Below are 20,002 nucleotides of genomic sequence, written 5' to 3' on the forward strand. Positions count from 1 at the left end.
TGTGGGTTTTTTCCCAGAACGTACCACTTGATAGCAAATGACTTTTCTTTGCTCATTAGGATGGTTATTCAAGACACTCAAATCAGCTATATATTTCATTTCATGTGGTTATCAACATGAAACATTCCCTTTGAAAGAGGCATGGTGACCTAAGGCTGCTTCCCATTCAGCCTAGATTTTTCTCTCCTTATCCTGTTCTTCAAAAGACATTTTTTTTTTTGAAGTTAACATTTAGTACTTCTCAGTAAATCAATTAGAGATATATTTCTTTTTAGATGAAATTTTAAAAAATATATCATCTCCAAGCAATTCTCTGGTACCCCCATATCTCCAAAACTTTAATTAAATGTCAAGGGCAATTATGTTCTCTCTAGCAATTAAATAATCTTAAGTGTATATGACATCTGCAAGCAATCAGTATTTGAAATATATATGACCAAGCTTTTTTAAGTACACCGTATTATTTATTTTATGTCATTATACATCAAATTCTAGCAATTCAGGTAAAACTCTCCCTTCCCTTAACTCATCTGCCCATTTCTAATTGTAATATCATAGAAATTGTATATAACGTTGTTCAATGGTCAGCAAAATGAAGTGTAATAAAAGGGTAGCCCAGATTTCTCATCTAAAATATGAAATTCAACAAACAGATTGCCCTATGTGCTGTAGTTAAATAAAATTACTGTCCAAGAACAAAATTAACTGACACCATGAAATTTCTAAGGCTAAGGTAAATAGAGCTTGTGGACATATACTGATTATTCATTAAAATCATTCTAGCATTGATACCAATATCTTCTCTCCCCCTTAAAAATAAAATCTTTCCTTTTGGGGACGATCAGAAACCACACTTGGTTCACAGAGATGAAAACATCCACAGTAATTTCAACAAAGTCTATGTTGCCTTAAACCCATTAGCCACAGATTGTGGATTATACCTGGTTCGGGGTGGGGGGAGGATAAGGAGTAAAGTTTTCTAGACTTTTATACAAATTATTATTTTCTTTTTTTTTTTTTTAGGGCTGCACTGGCGGTGGCATGTGGAGGTTCCCAGGCTAGGGGTCGAAGTGGTGCTGCAGCCTCTGGCCTCCGCCACAGCTACAGCAGCACGGGATCCAAGCCCGGTCTGCAACCTACACACAGCTCAAGGCAATGCCAGGCCGGGGATCGAACCTGCATCCTCATGGATACCAGTCAGATTGGTTTCTGCTGTGCTACAACGGGAATGCCACAAATTGTTTTATAAGTTGTTGTTACATCGCTGATGTTTTCCTCTCCTTCTTTCCAGATTTTTATCTTGTAAATCTGTAAACTTTCTCCATTGCGAAGGAGAAAGATAATTCATTCAGTCAAGATGGCCAAAAAAAAAAAAAAAAAAAATTTCTATAAATACCCCAATGTGCAGATAGAGATTTTTTAATATGAAATTCGATTTTCCTGCTCTGTCTTATTTTCTAGTATTTATAACTTTGTTTCTGACGCCTAAACGAGGGAATCTGAACTCTACCAACCACATGTTTACCATCAATCCTGGAACAGGTTTAAGAGTGCCTACTCGTTTCTTGTTAATAATAACTGGACTGTTTGTTTACTTAGAATTTGATTTACTTTGGAAAAGAAAAGGGTCTACAAATTCCTAGCCCAGGAACCACAAGGGGTTAAAGGGACTTTGGGTTTCTAAATATTTTGTGGAGTCAGTTTATGCTTTATTACTCTAGTATTAGTACTGACGGGAGTTTTGCAATACATTCCTTTTTTTGTGACGTTTGTTATGCATCATAGAGGCCGTGTTTTGAAATGTGAATTAAGTTAGAAATAAAGGGTCCCATTTAAGATGTAGAAAACTGAGCCATAGGGATGCCTGTCAAAAAGGCATTGCTATAAAAGAGCTCCCTTTAAAGCTATATGCTTCGATACATGCAATAACTTCTTGGATATGCTAATTTCATGTTGTTTTTGTGAACTCGTCAGGGGGCAATTTTGACAGCTCTTTTGACGCAGAGAAGGGCGTTGGGACCATTGTCATTGCAAAACCTTTGGACGCAGAGCAGAGGTCCATCTATAACATGAGCGTGGAGGTCACTGATGGGACAAATGTTGCTGTCACTCAGGTAAGACGTCAAATTCCTAATGAGCAGGAATGCTGAGAAGTCTGCTAAAGTCAGAGGTGCAAGCCATTAAAATATGTGTTGGAAGTAGTAAATTATGACCATGGGTTTCTCGCATTAAAGAAAAAAGTCATTTGCAAGGACAACCTAGACACAGGATTCTATCCCCAGTATTATATAACGTAGCTGCCTCTTTCAAGAAATTATGGTTGTCTAAGCATGGAAGAGTGATAGGAGTTTGTTTCCTCATCATTGACTGTAGATTTATCTCTGACAACGAAGTCTGCTTTCCTTGAATTTACAAAGAGGAGGATGTCTGGAGTGGCCGAGTTAACGCGCTGTGATACTCTCCACCTCATCACGGTTTAGGAACAGAAAGTTAAAGCTAGCGAATAATATTCCAGAGATGAAGCCCTTGTCGGTTGCATCATTTGAAACTATTTTCTCCCATTCTGAAAGTTGTCTTTTTGTTTTCTTTTGGGTTTCCTTTGCTGTGCAAAAGCTTTTCAGTTTGATGAGGTCCCATGGGTTTATTTTTGCTCTAATTTCGATTGCTTTGGGAGACTGACCTGAGAAAATATTCATGATGTTGATGTCAGAGCGTGTTTTGCCTATGTTTTCTTCTAGGAGTTTGATGGTGTCCTGTTGTATATTTAAGTCTTTCAGCCATTTGGAGTTTATTTTTCTGCATGGTGTGAGGGTGTGTTCTAGTTTCATTGCTTTGCATGCAGCTGTCCAGGTTTCCCAGCAATGCTTGCTGAATAGACTTTCCTTTTCCCATTTTATGTTCTTGCCTCCCTTGTCAAAGATTAATTGACCATAGGTGTCAGGGTTTATTTCCAGGTTCTCTATTCTATTCCATTGGTCTGTCTGTCTGTTTTGATACCAGTACCACTCTGTTTTGATGACTGTGGCTTTGTAGTATTTCTTGAAGTCTGGGAGAGTTATGCCTCCTGCTTGGTTTTTGCTTCTCAGGATTGCTTTGGCGATTCTGGGTCTTTTGTTGTTCCATATAAATGTTTGGATTGTTTGTTCTAGTTCTGTGAAAAATGTCCTGGGTAATTTGATAGGGATTGCATTGAATCTGTAGATTGCTTTGGGTAGTATGGCCATTTTTACAATACTGATTTTTCCAATCCAGGAACATGGAATATCTTTCCATTTCTTTACATCTTCTTTGATTTCTTTAATTAAAGTTTTATAGTTCTCGGCACATAGGTCCTTTACCTTTTTGGTCAGATGTATTCCGAGGTATTTGATTTTGTGAGGTGCAATTTTAAAAGGTATCGTATTTTTGTATTCCTTTTCTAATATTTCATTGCTGGTATAGAGAAATGCAACTGACTTTTTTTTTTTTTTTTTTGTCTTTTGTCTTTTGTTGTTGTTGTTGCTATTTCTTGGGCCGCTCCCGCGGCATATGGAGGTTCCCAGGCTAGGGGTCGAATCGGAGCTGTAGCCACCGGCCTAGGCCAGAGCCACAGCAACCCGGGATCCGAGCCGCGTCTGCAACCTACACCACAGCTCACGGCAATGCCGGATTGTTAACCCACTGAGCAAGGGCAGGGACCGAACCCGCAACCTCATGGTTCCTAGTCGGATTCGTTAACCACTGCGCCACGACGGGAACTCCGCAACTGACTTCTGAATGTTAATCTTATATCCTGCTACTTTGCTGAATTTATTAATCAGTTCAAGCAGTTTTTGGGTTGAGTCCTTAGGGTTTTCTATGTATAGTATCATGTCATCTCCATACAGTGACAGTTTCACCTCTTCTCTTCCTATATGGATGCTTTTTATTTCTTTTGTTTGTCTAATTGCTGTGGCTAGGACTTCCAAAACTATGTTGAAGAGCAGTGGTGAGAGTGGGCATCCCTGTCTTGTTCCAGATTTGAGTGAGAAGGCTTTCAGTTTTTCCCCATTGAGGATTATATTTGCTGTGGGTTTATCATAAATGGCTTTGATTATATTCAGGAATGTTCCCTCTATACCCACTTTGGTGAGGGTCTTGATCATGAATGGATGTTGAACTTTGTCAAATGCTTTTTCTGCGTCTATTGAGATGATCATATGATTTTTGACTTTTCTTTTGTTAATGTGGTGTATGATGTTGATTGATTTGCGTATGTTGAAGCATCCTTGTGACCCTGGGATGAACCAGCACAAATGAACATCTCCTCAGAAAAGAAAATCATGGACTTGGAGAAAAGACTTGTGGCTGCCTGATGGGAGGGGGAGGGAGTGGGAGGGATCAGGAGCTTGGGCTTAGCAGACACAACTTAGAACAGGTTTACAAGGAGATCCTGCTGAGTAGCATTGAGAACTTTGTCTAGATACTCATGTTGCAACAGAACAAAGGGTGGGGAAAAAAATGTAATTGTAATGTATACATGTAAGGATAACTTGATCCCCTTGCTGTACAGTGGGAAAATAAAAACAAAACAAAACAAAACAAAACAAAAAACAAAAAACTATTGCAGCCCAATGTAAAATAACTAAAATATGTGTTATTTTAAAACCGGTATTAAATTGTTGATGTACCATTAAAAAAAAAAAAAAAAGCTAGGGAATAATGCCGAAGAGTCCAGATTCATTTTGCAAGCAAAGATCGGCTGATAGGATACCCAAGGTCATGCAGGCTTCATAAAGATTGAGGACTGAGAGCTGGGTGCCCTGACTCGCATCCCCCACTCCAGCCCCTGTGCCAGTGGTTCTTTGTCCTCACTACACAGTAGGATCTCCTGGTGGGCGAGGCAGAGGGTGTTAAGCCCACTGAAGCCTGCGCTCCATCCCCAGAGATCCTACTTGATTCTAACACGAAGCCAGAGCTGAGGACCACTGCTTACACTCGGCCTGTGAAAGGGCACAGAGCACGGAATTGAGAAGCATCTCTGGGGGAGACCGCCGTGAGGTTAGATATCATTATGGAGCAGATTGACACTAAATATGAGATTTTTTGGTTTGTTTTATATTTTAGCACCAGCAGCCTTAGGCCAACTACAAGGGCTGGCACACACACATAGCGGGTGAACCCCCACCTCCTCGCTTCTCTCTCCTGTTCCCATGACCCCAGAAACCATCGCTAATTGAACAAGGTGGCTTGAGTTTTGGGGTTTTTTTTTCCCTGCTGAGCCCAGATGTCAGAATCCTTCTCAACACCATGCCTCAGGTAGTAAAGATGAAATGCTTGCCAACTCTGAAGTCAGCAAGTGTTGATTTATTTCAGATCTGATGTAAGCTTTTGTAACTATGCGGTTTTTAAAAAGGGACAGAGGAGGAATGTTTTATGTGCTTGTCTGCCCAGCTGCCTCCTAGTTTGAAGCTGTTTCGAAAACATGAAGATATTCTTTCCTTGGTGTCTGTCTGTGATGGTACAGTGGTGGAGTCTGAAGAAAACACTAGGGTTGGTACAGTGTTTTTGGTACAGTGTTTTTGGTACAGTCCTTTGACTTTTCATTCAAATAAACAGAAACCCATAAAGGGGAGGTGACGTGCACTTGATAGGGCAGCCAGTGCATTTCAACCCCAGATCCTTCAACCCATGTCCTTGCCTAAAATGACCATACGACCGTATTTGCCTGAAAGAATCCCATTGATACCTATGGCACTGGTATAATTATCAATAGTACCCTATTCAGGCTCACAGTTCTCTCAATTGGGACATTAAATTATCTGGTCACCCTATGGTAAGTCTAGACTGCTTTAAAGGATCTTCAAGACTGAAACAGAGATACCCAGAAAGGACCCCAGAGTTGAGATCCTAAAGGAATTACACCGTCTAAAGACTAATACAAAAGAACTCACTTGTAGTATTACTGGGTCTCTGGTGCTGATTCACTTTAAATGGGAATTTACATTAGACTTTTTAAATTAGCCATGTCTCAGCATAACTTTTTAACACCACTTCAAAAGCATAAGACAGGGGTTCCCACTATGGTACAGCTGGTTATGAATCTGACTGTAGTGACTCAGGTCTCTGCCCAGGTTCAGTCCTCGGGCCTGTGCAGTGGGTTAAAGGATCTAGCTGTGCAGTTACTGCAGCTGTGGAATAGGTCACAGCTGTGGCTCGGATTTAATGCCTGACCCAGGAACGTCCACATGCCACCGCAGGTGCAATGAAAAGAAACAAACACACAAAAACACAGGATGTATTTGAATAAAACACAAATAAAGCATGGAATCCTGTTCATTCGTTATTTTTCCCCAGAGTTTTATAACAGTTGAATTAAGTGGTGATTCATTGTGCCCAGAAAGTTATAGATGTATATTAAATATTTTTAGAATGAATGAATGAATAGCAGATACTGCATTTTCTACAAGGTCTATGGCAAGTGTGCATCTCCAAAGCACACAACTGACTCATGTTAACCAAAACAATAATAATAATCTATAAACTATTTATTTGAGAATTTCATTAGGACCAGACAAAGCAACCTTTAACAGCATCTATTGCACAGATATTTCTTGTGTTCACACCATGTGCAGGGAGCTGTGCTAAATACCCGAGGTCACGATGATCCAGAGTTTCAAACTCAAATGACTCGTTTGCACCCACTTAAAAAAAGTACAGAAGTATAAATTAGGAGACTTCAAAGGTACTCCTTGTTCACATCCTGCTTTTGCTGATCTTATTTCAGACTAGCATACAGTTCAATTCACCTCCAGAGCCGTTTAGGAATGAGAGTATAGGGGTGAACGTGGAGGGTCCCCTTGGCCAAGGCCAAGCTCAGTAGGTGAATAAAGAGTAAATAAATAAAGAATATCTAGGAGTTCCCGTCGTGGCGCAGTGGTTAACAAATCCGACTAGGAACCATGAGGTTGCGGGTTCGGTCCCTGCCCTTGCTCAGTGGGTTAACGATCCGGCGTTGCCGTGAGCTGTGGTGTAGGTTGCAGACGCGGCTCGGATCCCACGTTGCTGTGGCTCTGGCGTAGGCCGGTGGCTACAGCTCCGATTCAACCCCTAGCCTGGGAACCTCCATATGCCGCGGGAGCGGCCCAAGAAATAGCAACAACAACAACAACAACAAAAAGACAAAAGACAAAAAAAAAAAAAAAAAAAAAAGAAGAATATCTAGACATTTTCCTCTCAAAAGCTTCCCAGTCACTCCAGGGCCATAACCTTCTCAAGAAGTGAGAACTGACAGTCTCCTAAGTATAAACTCATGTATCTCCATTATTACCATCTGAAAAACCACTGCTCTGTCTGTCTGCTGTATTTGGGCCTGAAGAGCCCGCCAGCCTCTGCTGTTCCAGGCCTCTGCTCCCATCTGCCACAGTTCCTCTGGCGGCGCTGACAGGAGCAATTTCTGAATTAGCCAAAGCCCTCAGGGTCGAGAACATTTTCCCCAAAGGCTATTTGGGAAAAAGGAGAGGCCTTCTGGATGTCTTTTAGAAACCACCAGAGCCCTCTCCCACCCATGAGCCGAGGCAACGTAATGATTTACCATCAAACGGAGATTCTTCCCCAAATAACTAAAACATCCCGTAGCCCCAAACACCTGTTCAGTTTTCTTTGGGGAACTTTTCTCTACTTTGTTCATTTGGAGCCATAAAACATGGTATGACACGGGCTTCAAATCAGCCATAAACAACCTGTTGAATTTCTCTTCACAAATGTCAAATAAATCAGAGCCTCGGGGACCTCTGTGTCTGCATTAAAAACCCTCCCTTCATCTTCAGTTTTGTCCTGTTCTCCCAACGCAGAGGATTCTTGTGTGCCTCAGAGCTACGATATCTGGTGATGGATAAACATCCTTTTCCTCCCCGAGATTCTCTAGCACAAGTACAGAATGTTAAAAGGTTCTGTGCATTTCTTAGAAAGACTCAGATGTACTAAAGGCAAGAACAAAGCATCCCAGCGATTACAAAAACCTCCTGGCAAGACAGACAAGAACCTCTGTAGAAAAGAGCGGTTGATTTTCTGTGGGACATTTTTGTCCTTTCTAGCATATAGCATAGCATTTGACCAAATGGGCTTTCTAGCAAGAAATCCCTGGACTAATCCCAACTCTGCCACCTACCAGGTGAGCCCCCCCCACCCCAGCTGGCACAGGTCACTTAATTTCCCTGAACCCTAGTCCCTTCATCTGTAAAATGGGGGTACCCATCCCTGCATCATCAGAGTTGCCCTGAGAATTACCTGAGTTTATGCATACAGAATATCAGTGTGAAGTTGCAACATAATACGTACTCAGTAAATATTAGGTACTGCTGCTGGTACTATTACTGTTATCACTTAGCCTCTCTGAGCGTTTGTATCATGGGGACGTCCCCTCAGGTTGTTGTGAGAAATCAGTGAGTGCCTGAGACACTGCCCTGTTAAAGAGATGATCCAGGACTGCATCTCATGCCGATTGTTTCTAGAACCCTCCTAGAAACGATCTGCCTAGTCCTGGTGTGGAAAGTGTGAGATGATCCATTAACGCACGTGATGCTGATCAACCATGTGGAAATTGTCAAGGGCCCTGTAAGCACACCAGGCCCGGGATAGGTTAATGGACTTTTCCTGGTTCCTAATGGTCCCTCCCAGGACGGCCACCTTTGATGGCTCATTGGCAGTCTTCTCTTGGCCTAAAACCAGCCAGCATTTTTGAGTGCTTTTTGTGTCAAGGTTTTGAAACCTGCCTCCCAGTATCTACACATATAATAGGGAATGGTAGCAAATTATACATGACCAGCACCAGAAATAGCATTGCTCTAGACCAAAAAATCAACAGCATTGAGTAGAGAGATTTAAAATTGACACCCTGATTCCAGCTATGTTCCTTTCTGTCCACCCCCCCCCCCGCCCCCAACTACATCTTGCTACCTCCAACAAGTTAATACAAATCAAAACCTGGTTGTGCAAACAAATTAAACTCTCCAAGATAGTTTGAGTCCCTGAGAGGTCCTTGAAGCTTATGAGAATGTTGATAAATATTGGCATGCACACATATTTTCTCAGAGAGTAGCTCCAGAATTTATCAAGTTTTCAAATGGGTATATGGCCTAAAAATGGTTGAAGTAAATTAAATGATCAACACTTTGATTAGTGGGAAACTCAAGTTAAAAATTTCAACATGTGGGAGTTCCCTTTGTGACTCAGCAGGTTACAAACCCGACAGGTATCCCTGAGGATGCAGGTTCGATCCCTGGCCTCGATCAACAGGTTAAAGATCCAATGTAGCCATGAGCTGCGGTAGAGGTCACAGATGCAGCTTGGATCCTGCATTGCTATGGCTGTGGTGTAGGCCGGCAGCTGCAGCTCCCATTCAACCCCTAGCCTGGGAACTTCATATGCCACAGGTGCAGCCCTAAAAAGCAAAAGGGAAAAAAAAAAAAAGTTAACATGCAACCACCCAAGCTTCCTAGGAAACATATACCTGAGGTATCTCTTGGTTTTCTGACACCTCTGTGCTCTGGTAACTGGCCCGACTGTTTCCATGGTGTTTCAAAGCATTGTCTGAGTTAAGAAACAGACTGAGGAGTTCCCGTCGTGGCGCAGTGGTTAACGAATCCGACTAAGAACCATGAGGTTGCGGGTTCGGTCCCTGCCCTTGCTCAGTGGGTTAACGATCCGGCGTTGCCGTGAGCTGTGGTGTAGGTTGCAGACGCGGCTCGGATCCCGCGTTGCTGTGGCTCTGGCGTAGGCCGGTGGCTATGGCTCCGATTCGACCCCTAGCCTGGGAACCTCCATATGCCGCGGGAGCGGCCCAAGAAATAGCAACAATAACAACAACAACAAAAAGACAAAAGACAAAAAAAAAAAAGAAACAGACTGAGTTTGCCTACTGAAGCCCTGGATAGCAAATAGGAGATTAGTTCCCTTCAAGAAATTAAAAAAAAAAAAATCTGTGAAAAAGGCTATCACCTCTTCCTCAGCGTTGAGGTCCCCCCGCTTTGAAGTTGTAAAAGGCCAGAGATGAGCAAGGGTGTGCGGCTCAGAGGGGAAGAATGATGAGAAGTGGGAAAGTCTGGCTGGAGGAAAGGCAAGGAATCCCAGGAGCATTGGCTGTCATAAAATGGGAAGGGGGGACACCCAAGTGAACCAGAAACGCATAAGGAGCAGGAATAATGAGATGCCACGAGGATGCGGTTAGTCTCCGAACAAAAGCACTGCAAGTCCTGTTCTTAAGGCCGGGATTGTGGTTGCTACATATCATTTCCCATCAAAAGGAACCAGGATTCCTTATAGAAATGAAATAGCTGATTCCCATGTTTGGGAGAGGAGCCTGGGCATCTTATCCTGCCAGAAAAAGCTAGTGGAATCTTATGACAAGAAACAACTTGAATTCCTCTCCACTGGTCAAAGAGGGGATCATTTGAGCATCAGAAAGAGCAACGACTATGGACTTCCCATTGTGGCTCAGCAGGTTACAAACCTGGCTGGTATCCATGAGGATGTGGGTTCGATCCCACTGGCCTCACTCGGTGGGTTAAGGATCTGGTATTGCCGTGACCTGTGGTGTATGCTGATTGGAGACACGGCTGGAATCTAGTGGCTATGGCATAGGCCAATAGCTACAGCTCCGATTCGACCTCTGGCCAGGGAATGTCCCTATGCATGGGTTTAGCCTTAAAAAAGAAAAAAAGAATAATAACTATAATGGACTGAAACACAGGAAACAGATAAAACCCAAATGTTTTTATTATATTCAAAAACAAACTCATTTAACTCTCACACTCACTCTCTGAGCGAGTATTTGTGGTGGGCAGAATGTACCTCTGCCCACACCCAAGGTGTCTATGTCCTAGTCTTCAGAATTTGTACGTTTGTTATGTTACATGGCGAAAGGGGCACTGCAGATGTAAGTAAGGTTATGGATCTTAAGACGGTGAGACCACCCCAGCTTATCCAGGTGGACCCAATCTAATCATGCCAGCCCTTCAGCAGAGGGCTTTGCCCAAGTGGAGTCAGAAGAGATGCAGCAAAATGGGAAGTCAGAGATTGCAAATGTAGAAGATTTGAAATATCATCGCTAGTTTGAAGATGGAAGATGCCACATGGCAAGAGATGCAGGCAGCCTTAAGGAGCTAAGAGAAGTTCCTGCTGAGCCCAACAAGGAAACAGGGACTCAGACCTTTAGCCTCAAGAAACAGAATGCAGCCAACAACCTGAGTGACTTTGGAATGGAGTCATCCCCAGAACTTCCAGAAAGGAAGACATCCCTCCCTGCTGATCCCTTGATGTGGGGCTCGTGAGACTCTAAGCCACACTATATTCAAACTTCTATAGAACCAGGAGATAATAAATGGGTGGGGTTTTTAATTTAATCTTATTGGAGTATAGTTGACTTACAATGTTGTCTTAGTTTCAGGTGTACAGCAAAGTGAATCAGTCATATGTATAAATATATCTGTTCTTTTTTCTCATATAGGTTATTACAAACTATTGAGGACAGACTCATGGTGGCCAAGGGGGAGGGGGGAACAAGTGGGATGGACTAGGAGTTTGGGGTTAATAGATACAAACTATGACATTTAGATTGGATAGACAGTAAGGTCCCACTGTATAGCACAGGGAGTTATATCCAGTCTCCTGGGATAGACCATGATATAAAATTATATATAAATATTTTAAAAGGGAGTTCCCACTGTGGTCAACCAGTTAAGAACCCAACATAGTGTCCCTGAGGATGTGAGTTTGGTCCCTGGCCTTGCGCAGTGGTCTAAGGATCCTGCATTGCCACAGGTTGCTCACAGATGTGGCTTGGATCAGGCATTGCTATTGCTGTGGCGTAGACCAGCACCTGCGGCTCTGATGCGACCCCTAGCCTGGGAACTTCCATATGCCCCAGATGTGGCCATAAAAAGAAAAAAAGTATATGTGTGTGTATATATAGGACTACATGTATATGTGGGATTGAGTTACTTTGCTGTATGGCAGAAATTGGCACATCATAAATCAACTATAGTATAAATAAATAAATAAATAATGAGGGGAAAATAGATGATTAATGAGATCCCACTGTATAGCACAGAAAAATATATTCAATAGTTTGTACATGGGTGTTGTTTTAAAGTGTTAAGTCTGTGATAATTTGTTATACTAGAAACAGGAAAATAATTCCCTGGTGTCGTCCCCTTTTAAAGATAAGGAAATTAAGGCAAAGCAGGATTAAGTAACTTGAGTAGTTCAGGGTGAAGATGCAAGCAATTGGATCTCAACCACTACACTGTGCTGCCTCTCAAAAGTGAGATTAAATCTTTGCTACCTATTCTAAGGCAGGAGGAGACCCTCGCTTGGCTGTTAGTTATGATGGGGACACATTTTAGATGGCTGCCCGGTAAACATGGCACCACCTGTGGCCATTCCAATGTCTCATAGCCCGTCATACATAGTGAGAAGAGAGCGAAATACCACACCCTCCCTTCCACCCGCGGAGCTTATGGACCACAGAGAGACATATTTCCAAGGATGAGAAATGAGGAATTTGAACAACTTCCCCCACCCATCTACCAAACCTATATGAGCTATTGCATTTTCATAGCAGATTTAAATCTAGAACCTGGTTTTTCAAAAGACCAGTGGATAACACCCGCTACTGGCCCAGTAACACTTAACAAGCTTCATTTCCCTGTCACCTTGGGAGTAGTGAAATCCAGTTTTATCATGACATTCATTTTTCCAGTGAGGCTAGACTGGTCAGGTGGCTGCCCTAGGTGTACCCTGGTAAGGAGGTACAAACTCACTTCTTCCTTCTCAGAATCAGATACCATCTCATCTTGCGCTTACATAGCTGTGAATACAACATATACGGCTTAGGTCATTAGGTGAGGCATTTGGTCCAGTGGAAAGAGCACTGACCCTGAATCAAGTGACCAAGTTCAAGTCTGCATTTCAACACCTGCTGCCTTTGTTACCTTTGTATGCAGAGGGTAGCTGCATCTCTGTGAGACTCAATTTCTTCTGCATAATGGGAATGAGGTCTTACATACCTCATGGGTGGCTGTAAGAATAAAATATTATGAGGTATCTTGAGACCTGTGATGTGTTGGACACATGCAGGTTTTATTATTGAAGTCTCTTCTCAACTTAAAATCAAAATAATATACCTACTAACTATAAAATATTTTGTGTGTGGCTTTTATTGTTATTCATGAAAGACAGCAGAGATATTCATGCCCAAATAATCATCTAAAAACTACATTGATTTGATTTAAGGGCTCGTCGTATGTGCTTTTACGGTTTTAATATGCTTTTCTTATTCAAGTCCTGCTTCGATTTATAAAGATATGAAAATCAGCTCGTCTTTGTATGCGCCACAGCCAAACCTGAGATTGAAAATCTCTTTCAGATAATATCCACATTTCTTAAGCCCCACAAAGGCAGTTCATTGAGGTCGGCCGCTAAGTCTTCCTGCCAACGGATCTGTGTCCTCTGGGGCTGGGAGATTGGCGACATGCATTCCCGGCTAGCCTTGCCCTTGACAGCCATGAGGAGTCCATTCGTCTTTTATCTGTCAGTGATGTGTTAGCAGTTCCTAACTGGCCTTCTTCCTTAAAAAGCAGACTTTGCCTTGAAGGTTGGGACTTGGTCTTACCCTTTCCCGCCCCCTTGCACCTGCTTGTAGGGAGGTGGAAGATAGAGACCAATAATTTCTGCTAATGCTGCTCCCCGATCCCCTGGATCAAGGGTCTCCCAAGGGACACCCTCATCAGGGGTTTCCTCTCATCTCCCTAAACATCATCTCCCTCTTCGCAGGTGAAAAAGCACTGGCCCAAAGCTTCCTTGGGTTATTTCGGTTGGGACAGGGCTGGAATAAATTCAGTTAATGGTGAAATAAAGCAGCAAGCCAACTCTACCATAAGACTTTCTGTTTAAAAAATAATAATGATAAAATCTCACTGTATGTAATAGGTCTGTGTCTGATAACTTATGAGTAAATCAGGCTTTTGAAAATGGATTCCAGTTTTAAAGGCATCAGGGAACTTTCTGTTCAGAATAATCCCGTGATTAATGTTCCTGAAGTGAGAATGGCCATGTCAGTTATCTATTTTGTTAATTAGGATTTCCGTATTCAAGGTACGCAATGTTTACATATATACTTGTTCACATGTATGTTCTGTATATTTATACTTAATGTGTATATAATATAAGTGTGTGTGGATATCATATAATGACATGACTATAGAATTTCTCTCCATAAGACATAAGTTTGAGTATGGCCTTGCCATTGAGACTTGGGCACATTCCTTAACGTCTCGTATTCTCATTTTCCCCATTGGCAAACTAGAGATACTAAAGTTTAAGAATGAACATGGGGGAGTTCCCGTCGTGGCACAGTGGTTAACGAATCCGACTAGGAACCATGAGGTTGCTGGTTCGGTCCCTGCCCTTGCTCAGTGGGTTAACGATCCGGCGTTGCCGTGAGCTGTGGTGTAGGTTGCAGACGCGGCTCGGATCCCGCGTTGCTGTGGCTCTGGCGTAGGCCGGTGGCTACAGCTCCGATTGGACCCCTAGCCTGGGAACCTCCATATGCCGCGGGAGCGGCCCAAGAAATAGCAACAACAACAACAACAACAACAAAAAGACAAAAGACAAAAAAAAAAAAAAGAATGAACATGGGGACGTCCCTGGTGGCCCCAGTGGGTTAAGGATCCCACATTGTCACTACTGTGGCTTGGGTCACTGCCGTGGTGCAGATTCCATCCCTGGCCTGGCAGCTTCGATATGCAGTGGGTGCAGCAAAACAGAAAGAAGGAAGGAAGGAAAAAAGCAAGCGAGAAAAACAAAGTGCATATGATACAGGTTTTTATACTGTAAAAAAAGCACATGCTGACATAATTTTTCTCCTCATGCATTCAAAAGCAAAACCTGTAAACTTGGAGAGAATGCAGAGGCCCCATCCTTGAGCTCACACCCACAGAATGTTTTAAATATGGTTTTGAAATGCCAGCAGAGGCAGGACAGAATTTTCAGTAATTCAGGATTTAATTGGTTCGAATAAAAGACAGAGGACTTACCCTCTAACTCACCCCATGGACACTTCCTGCCATGAGCCTTTATAAAGCCAGGCTTGGCATCTACCCAGATTTAGCTCAGACGAGCCTGCAGAACCCGAAGTGTTTGTGGTGGGCAGCGCTGAAGGCAGCTCTGAGAGCCTTCCCACACTCAGGTTTCTTCCTGCTTTGAGTCCATTGTGCTTCTCTGGGCCTTTCAATTACCATTTCGAACACAACATCTTTGAGAGTTACTTCGCTTTGTTTGGCTGTTCAGGAGCCCACAAATGGCCCCAACTGTGGGAAATAAAAAGCAAATGAGGAAAAGGAAGTCTTTTACTGAGAAACACTTGTTCTGACTGTAGATTAGGCTCAGGACAAAGCAAGCAGAAAGAGGCAAGCTTTTCAAGAGCACATCAACTTTGAAACTTCAGGAAGGTCAGGGCAGGCTTGCTGGCCAGGAAGGCTCTTTATTCTCGTTAGTATAACTGCTCCTGTGAACACAAATATTTTAGCATCTTGACTAAGTTAACTGGAACTTTTTAAAGGAAAGAATTGACATCCAAAAGAATCTAGCACGGCTTTCCAAATACGGTGGAGATAAAACAATACCGCAAACTCTATAGCCACACTTGTCTAAACTTTTTCTACCACAGACTACAAGCGAATCTTGTCCTCATGTCAGGCTCACTCCGTGGCAAGTCATCCTGGCACGGAGGTTATAGCACCACCCTTTTCCTCTCCAAAAAAAAAAAAAAAAAAAAAGGCACCCCTCCACCAAAGTGATGCATAGTAGAATTATTTATAATAACAACCAGGGACTAAATTTATTCCTAAAGGTAAATAATCTTCTAGAATGCAGCCAAATGCCTGCATCACTTAATGGAGAACCACCAAAGGTTTTCTTATTAGTCAGGAATAAGACAAGAATATCACTATTTCCACTACTATGTAGCATTGTGCTGTATTAGCCAATGCAGTTAGCGAAGACAAAGCAATTTGTGTGATAAGAATTGTAAATAGATAAACTGATACTATATGCATACAGCATTATTATATATTAAAAAGATCAAAGGAGTGAATGGAAAAACTGCTTGAAATGATAGGAGAAATCAGCAAAGTAACAAATTATAAATTAACATACAAAAATCTATAGCCTACATATATAGCATGCCCCCCCAAAAAAAATCAGTGAAAAGGCATGATGAAAAAGAAGACCCTGGAGTTCCCGTCATGGCTCAGTGGTTAATGAATCCGACTAGGAACCATGAGGTTATGGGTTCGATCCCTGGCCTCCCTCACTGGGTTAAGGATCCGGCGTTGCTGTGAGCTGTGGTTTGGTTGCAGATGAGGCTCGGATCCCGCATTGCTGTGGCTCTGGGGTAAGCCGGTGGCTACAGCTCCGATTAGACCCCTAGCCTGGGAATCTCCATATGCCACGGGAGCGACCCTAGAAATGGCAAAAAGACGGAAAAAAAAAAAAAAAAACCATTTAGCATAGGACATATATAAACTTTAAAAATTGTTCAAGACCTATTTGAAGAAAACTGAAACACCCCTGAAAAAAATAGATTTGAACAAATGAAAAAAGACAAACTATGTTCTTGGAGCAGAAGACACCATCATAAAGATATCAGGTCTCAGGGAGTTCCCGCTCAGTGGGTTAAGGAGCCGATGTCTCTGTGAGGATGCAGGTTCTATCCCTGGCCTCGCGTTGCCTCAAGCTGATATGGATGTGGCTCCGAACCTGAGTTGTGTGGCTCTGGTGCAGGCCAGCAGCTGCGGCTCTGATTTGACCCCTAGCCTGGGAACTTCCATATGCTGCAGGTGGGGCCCTACAAAAAGGAAGAAAAAAAATCAGTTCCCAGACTTCCCCTGTGGCCTGCAAGGCATTGTCACTGCTATGGCTCTGGTTCAGTCCCTGGCCATGGAACTTCCACATTTGCATGGGTGTGCCAACCAAAAACAAAAAGAAAAAAAAGAAATCAGTTCCCCCTTAAGTAGCCTATACTTTTCACATAATCCCAATTGAAAACGCTATGAAGTTTTGTCAGCTGCTATACAAGTTGATAGTAAAGTTAATTTAGAACAAGCAAAAATAGCCAGCAATATCTTGGAAAAGAACAAAGAGAAGGCCTCGGCTTTTCCAGACAATTTAATTGTAATTAAGGAAATATCAAATCACCATGTTGTTGCCCAGGAACTAATATAGTGCTGTAGGTCAATTATACTTCAAAAGCAAACAAATAAACAAACTCATAGAAAAACAATAGGAGATTTATATTTATGGCACAAATTGGATGACGGCCATCAACAGGTAAAAAAATCCAGTTATAAGTACTAAGGATGTAAATATACAACATGGCAAATATAATTAATACTACTGTACGTTGTATGTGCAATTCGTTGAGAGTAAATCCTAAGAGTTCTCATCACAAAGAACAATGTTTTCTTTCCTTTTCTTTTTTTTTTTTTTCTGTCTTTTTGCCATTTTATCTTGGGCTGCTTCCACGGCATATGGAGTTTCCCAGGCTAGGGGTCAAATCGGAGCTGTAGCCGCCGGCCTACACCAGAGCCACAGCAACGTGGGATCCGAGCCGCATCTGTGACCTACACCACAGCTCAGGGCAACGCTGGATCCTTAACCAGCTGAGCAAGGCCAGGGATCGAACCCACAACCTCATGGTTTCTAGTCGGATTCGTTAACCACTGAGCCGTGCCGGGAACTCCTGTTTTCTTTGCTTTAATTTTGTGTCTCTATGAGATGATAGGTGTCTAATCATTCATGGGGTATGGAGTAAAATCATTGTGCTGTACACCTTAAACTTCTACAGTGCTTTAGGCCAGTTATGTCTCAAGAAAACCAGAAGGAAAAATATAGCATAAAGCCTCTATAATTAAAGCATTTTGATGTTGATGCATGCAAAGACAGATAAACCAATGGAACAAAATAGCTAAGCCAGAAATACACTATTTGCATATGTCAATTCAGTATACAGTAAAAGTGGCTTCTCAAATCAGTGGGGCAGTGGTGGTCTTTGAAAAAGTAGCCCTGAATAAATGGAAAGCCATGTGGAAAAAAAAAATCTGGGCCCGTTCCTCCCATAATATACTAGGAAAAATCCCAAAGAGATTAGAAATGTAAATGTAAGAAAAAGAAACATTTAAATTCTATTTTTTAAAATCAAGTGTGATCACCTATAACCCAGAAATGTAGAAGATATTCAAAACTATGTCTTCACATCCAGAAACAATGAGGGAAAGACTGAAGTATTCAACTACATGAAAATAAAAATGAAAACTTTGCTTGCAAAATAAAGATAAATGACAAAATTGCAAATACTGGCATTTTATGTCACCATGCTTCCATAAGAAAGGGGAAAAAAAGGCCATCTGACCTAGAAGAATGAGCTGATATAGTTTTAACAGAAAAAGAAATACAAGTGGCCCTTAAATATGTGAAAAATGCTCAACTTCACTCATAATAAGAAAAAGGAAAATTAAAAATGTACTGAGATGCCATTTCTCATCTATCAGATTGTCCCCAAAGCCGGACGTTTTACTGCATACCCTGTTGGCAAGGCTGTGGAAAGATGGTCATTCTTATATATTGCTATAGAAATGTGAAGTGACAAAACTTATGGGTAGGGGCAGAGGGAAGGATCTAACAAACCTTTATAAGCACTTCTTTGATCCAGCAATCCCAATTCTAGGGACCCAAATATATTTTAGTAAAAATATGAAAAGACACAGGCACGAGGCACTTCATTGCACATGCATTCTAAAAGCAAAAATAGGAAACGTCTCAAACATGAATAGAGGATTAACTATGATACATCCACCTGCAGAACAGTATTTCTGAACTGCTATAAAGTGGCCTTCATGATATGGGGCTCTCCTGTGCCTTGTAGGATGTATGGTAGCTGCTCTGCCCTCTACCCGCTAGGTTCTAAGGAAACCCCTCCCCCGAGCTGTGACAAGAAAAAAATATCTCCAGACACTGTGAAATGTCCCTAGCAGACAAAGTTATCTTCATTTGAGAACTAATGATATTATGTTAAGGGAAATAACCTCTGAGGGGAAGTGTATGCAATACGTTTATATAAATAAAATGGATGGATAAAACATGACATTAAGGGGAAAGAATGGTTAGCATAGGAGAAGGAGGGAATCCATGATAGGGAAAGGTAGAGAAGCTCAGCTTGACCATAATTTTTTTGTAAATTTAGCATTGATGCTTTTCCATATAATATAAAATAAAGGAAAAAGTTTTTTAGAAAAGCAAGTCTAAAATCCCAAAGTAAATGGGAGTAAATGAACTTACATGTGTATCCAGTGGAGCATATTGCACAGGAAAAGAACTATTCTAAGTGACTTTGCACGTGCTAATTTGACTATATATCCCTGGTGAAATGAATCTTAAGGACATAAAGAACTTCAAAATAATATAAAATTATTTTGAATGACCATAATTGTAATGTAATTTTAATAACAGTGAGGGTGTTATTCGGAGACTATGTGTGCACGTATTTCAGATGAAGTGGTGAAGAATTATCATGATGTCATTGAGCATGAGAAATTCCATCGTGGGAGAAAGAACATACGCATGTAGAAAGAAGGCGATTTAAAAAAAAAAAAAACTTGACAGGCACCTTAATTTGTTTTTTGTTTTCTTTTTTACTGAAGTGTAATTGACTTAACAATATTGTATTAGCTTTCAGTGCACAACATAGTGCCTCGATATTTTTATGTGTTACAACGGGATCACCATGAATTTGTCACCATACAAAATTAATATAATATTATCAACCATGTTCCCTTTGCTGTATATTATATTCTGGTGACATTTGTTTTGTAACTAGAAGTTTGTAAATCTTAATCCCCTTAACCTATTTCATTTATCTTCTCACTTCTCTCCCTTCTGACAACCACAGTTTGTTCTCTGTATCTATGAGTCTGTTTTGTTACATTTG

At 41.6% G+C, this 20,002-nt stretch overlaps 1 protein-coding gene across 7 annotated transcripts in view; it reads left to right on the plus strand.

Moving 5' to 3' along the window:
• FAT3 (FAT atypical cadherin 3) overlaps window positions 1-20,002 on the plus strand; it is a 706,846-nt gene that overhangs the window by 570,442 nt on the left and 116,402 nt on the right. For all 7 annotated transcript variants that reach the window (XM_084975652.1, XM_084975655.1, XM_084975649.1 and 4 more), the window contains one exon: window positions 1,975-2,114. In XM_084975652.1, coding sequence (XP_084831778.1) covers window positions 1,975-2,114 — 140 coding nt within the window. The remainder of the gene's footprint in view (window positions 1-1,974; window positions 2,115-20,002) is intronic.

Source organism: Sus scrofa, chromosome 9 (assembly GCF_054392235.1).
Source record: "Sus scrofa isolate SSC_HxYL_T2T_F1_AM1 chromosome 9, Sscrofa_HxYL_maternal_Yorkshire_Landrace_v2.0, whole genome shotgun sequence".
In the NCBI taxonomy this organism is placed as follows: domain Eukaryota; kingdom Metazoa; phylum Chordata; class Mammalia; order Artiodactyla; family Suidae; genus Sus; species Sus scrofa.